Here is a 2,555-nt window from a genome sequence, read left to right as displayed (position 1 = left end):
AAAAATCATAACAGGCTTCCTGCTGCTGCTGCTGCTGCTGCTGCTGCTGCCGTTGCTGCGGGTACTGCTGCTGCTGCTGTTGCTGCAGCTGCTGCTGCTGCAGAAGAAGAAGCAGCAGCAGCACGAATAATGCTATAATATACTTCCCTCTATTTATCTGCCTATACTTTCCCCATCTAAATTCATCCCCTCCTTGCTGCTGCTGCTGCTGCAGCAGCAAATCTGCTGCAGCAGCAGCAGCAACAACAGCAGCAGCTATTGCTGCTGCTGGTAGCCACAAGAGCCAATTCTGCATAAACAGCAGCAGATGCTTCCTCCTGAAGTACTACTGCTGCATCTGCTGCTGCTGCTGCTGCTGCTGTCTATGCAGCAGCAGCAGCTGCTGCTGCTGCTACTATTACAGCTTGGTTGCGTTTGCTGCTGCTGCTGCTGCAGCATTTGCTGCAGGTGCTGCTGCATCCTCTTCATCAGTACTTGCAGTGTACATACACCGCAGAGCCCTCCTAAACCCCACACCTCTGCTGTTTGCTGCTGCTGCTGCTGCTGCTGTATCAGCAAAGCAGCAGCGGCAGATTGCTGCCCACAGTTGCTGATCATCTAACAAAGGTTGCTGCTCCTCTCCTGCTGCTGCTTCTGCTGCTGCTGCTGCTGCTGCTGAGCCAAAGGGGAGCCTTGTAGCTACTGGTAGTCCGTCATCAGAGTCTTGTCTGTGCAGCTTACGCTGCTGCAGTTGCTGCAGTTGCTGCAGTTGCTGCAATTGCTGCAGTTGTTGCTGCTGATGGTGCTGCTGCTGCTGCTGCTGCTGCTGCAGGGGTGTCCTGCTGCTGCTGCGCTGCAGCAAATAGAGAGAAGGGAGCAGCAGATCTAAAACTCTTTTCTCTGTTAATTCAATTCTTAATATAAATATATATATATTATTTAACCAACAATTATCTGCTGCTGCTGCTGCTGCTGCTGCTGCTGCTGCTGTTGCTGTTGCTGCTGTTGCTGCTGCTGTTGTTGTTGTTCCTATGGATGGTGGTGCTGCTGATCTTATTTTGCCGTCTTTTCCTGCTGCTGCTGCTGCTGCTGCTGCTGCTGCTGCATGCTTCTTCTTCTTTTTGTGCTGCTGCTTCTTGGGTAGGTGCTGCAGCACAATAACTTGATGGTCGTTGTATTGCTGCTGCTGCTGCTGCTGCTGCTGTTGCTGCTGCAGAAAGTGCAGCAGGAGTTGCTGCAGCATATATTCCTTAGTTTGTATTTGTGCCCTTAGTTTATTAAATAAATATTTTGCTGCTGCATGCAGCAGCAGATGATAGGAGCAGCAGCAGCAAGCAGCAGCAGCAAAAGAAAGTATCCAATCTAAGGAAGATCTATAACCTGCATATACAGTGCAGCAGCAGATAGCAGCAAATATAGCAGCAGACAGCAGCAACTGCAGCAGCATATACAGCAGCAGCAACTGTCTCCTTATACACCAGGTGTATAGGCAGCAAAAAATAAATAAATAAGAAGAAAGGAGACAATTATATGCTGGTGCTGCATCTGCTGCTTCCTCTAGGCAGCAACCTAGTATATATCTTATACCTAGCAGCAAATTATCTAACCTGCCGCTGCTGCTGCTGCTGCTGCTGCTGTTGCTGCTGTTGATGTTGTTGTTGTTGTTGTTGATGATGGTATCCAGGCTGCTGCTGCTGCTGCTGCTGCTGCTGATGGGGTGCTGCTGCTGCAGCAGGAAAAGGTCACGACGTATATACATACTATTCAAGGAGATACCCAGCAGCAAACGCAGCAGCAAACCAAGCAGCAAGCAGCAGCAGAACCGCAGCAGCACAGCAGCACGAATCTCCCGCTGCAGTTGCTGCCAACGCCAGCAGCTAAGCAGCAGCAGCAGCAGCAGCAGCAAATCGCTTGCTAGCTGGTATGGTGTCCATTCAGTACCCTTCATAGGCAGCATCTGCTGCTGCTGCTGCTGCTGCTGTAGTTGCTGCTGCAGTTGCTGCTGCAGTTGCTGCTGCTGCTGCTTGGAAACTGCTTCTAAGGCTAGCTGAGACACAGCAGCAACTACAGCAGCAGCAAGCAGCAGCAGCAGCGCCTTGCCCCACAGCAGCAGCGAGGAGTTTGCTGCTCCCTGTCTGCTGCAGCAGCGCAAACGAATAAAAGACAGAAGGAAGCCGCAACGGGAGGAGCTGCTGCTGCTGCTGCTGCGGCTGCTGCTGTTAGCAGCAGCAACAGGAAAGAAGCAGCAGCTGTTGCTGCAGCCACCGTCAGCTCTGCTGCTGTCTGTACACCTCGTGCTGCGCATGCATAACATGCCATCTACTAAGAAGGAGAGAGCCTTGCCGTTGCTGCTGCTGCCGTTGCTGCTGCTGTTGCTGCTGCAGTCCGTGCTGCCGCTCCGGCTCCTGCTGCTCTGTCTGCTGTCGCTGTTGCTGCTGCTGCTGCTGCGAGGGCTCTGCTGCTGCTGCTGCTGCCTATGAGCAAAAGGATCTAAAGAAAAAGAAGAAAGAGGAGCAGCAGTTTGCTGCTGCAGCGCGAAGCCATCAACATCGAAGCTGCTGTCGTCTCCTGCTGCT

General features: G+C 52.3%; 1 protein-coding gene across 1 annotated transcript in view; it reads right to left on the bottom strand.

The window, feature by feature from the left end:
• Window positions 1-397: 397 nt before the first annotated feature.
• The window catches only part of EMWEY_00035450 (hypothetical protein), a gene marked incomplete at both ends in the record, with an annotated part of 2,370 nt that continues 212 nt past the window's right edge, over window positions 398-2,555 (bottom strand). Inside the window, 3 exons of the mRNA XM_013482045.1 lie at window positions 398-1,189; window positions 1,587-1,705; window positions 1,921-2,555. The exon at window positions 1,921-2,555 is cut by the window's right edge and continues 212 nt beyond it. Coding sequence (XP_013337499.1) covers window positions 398-1,189; window positions 1,587-1,705; window positions 1,921-2,555 — 1,546 coding nt within the window. The remainder of the gene's footprint in view (window positions 1,190-1,586; window positions 1,706-1,920) is intronic.

The sequence above is a fragment of the Eimeria maxima genome, genomic scaffold, assembly GCF_000499605.1.
Source record: "Eimeria maxima Weybridge genomic scaffold, Emw_scaff497, whole genome shotgun sequence".
NCBI lineage: Eukaryota > Apicomplexa > Conoidasida > Eucoccidiorida > Eimeriidae > Eimeria > Eimeria maxima.
The sequence above is the reverse complement of the archived record's forward strand: the minus strand, read 5'-3'. Positions and strand labels throughout refer to the sequence as shown.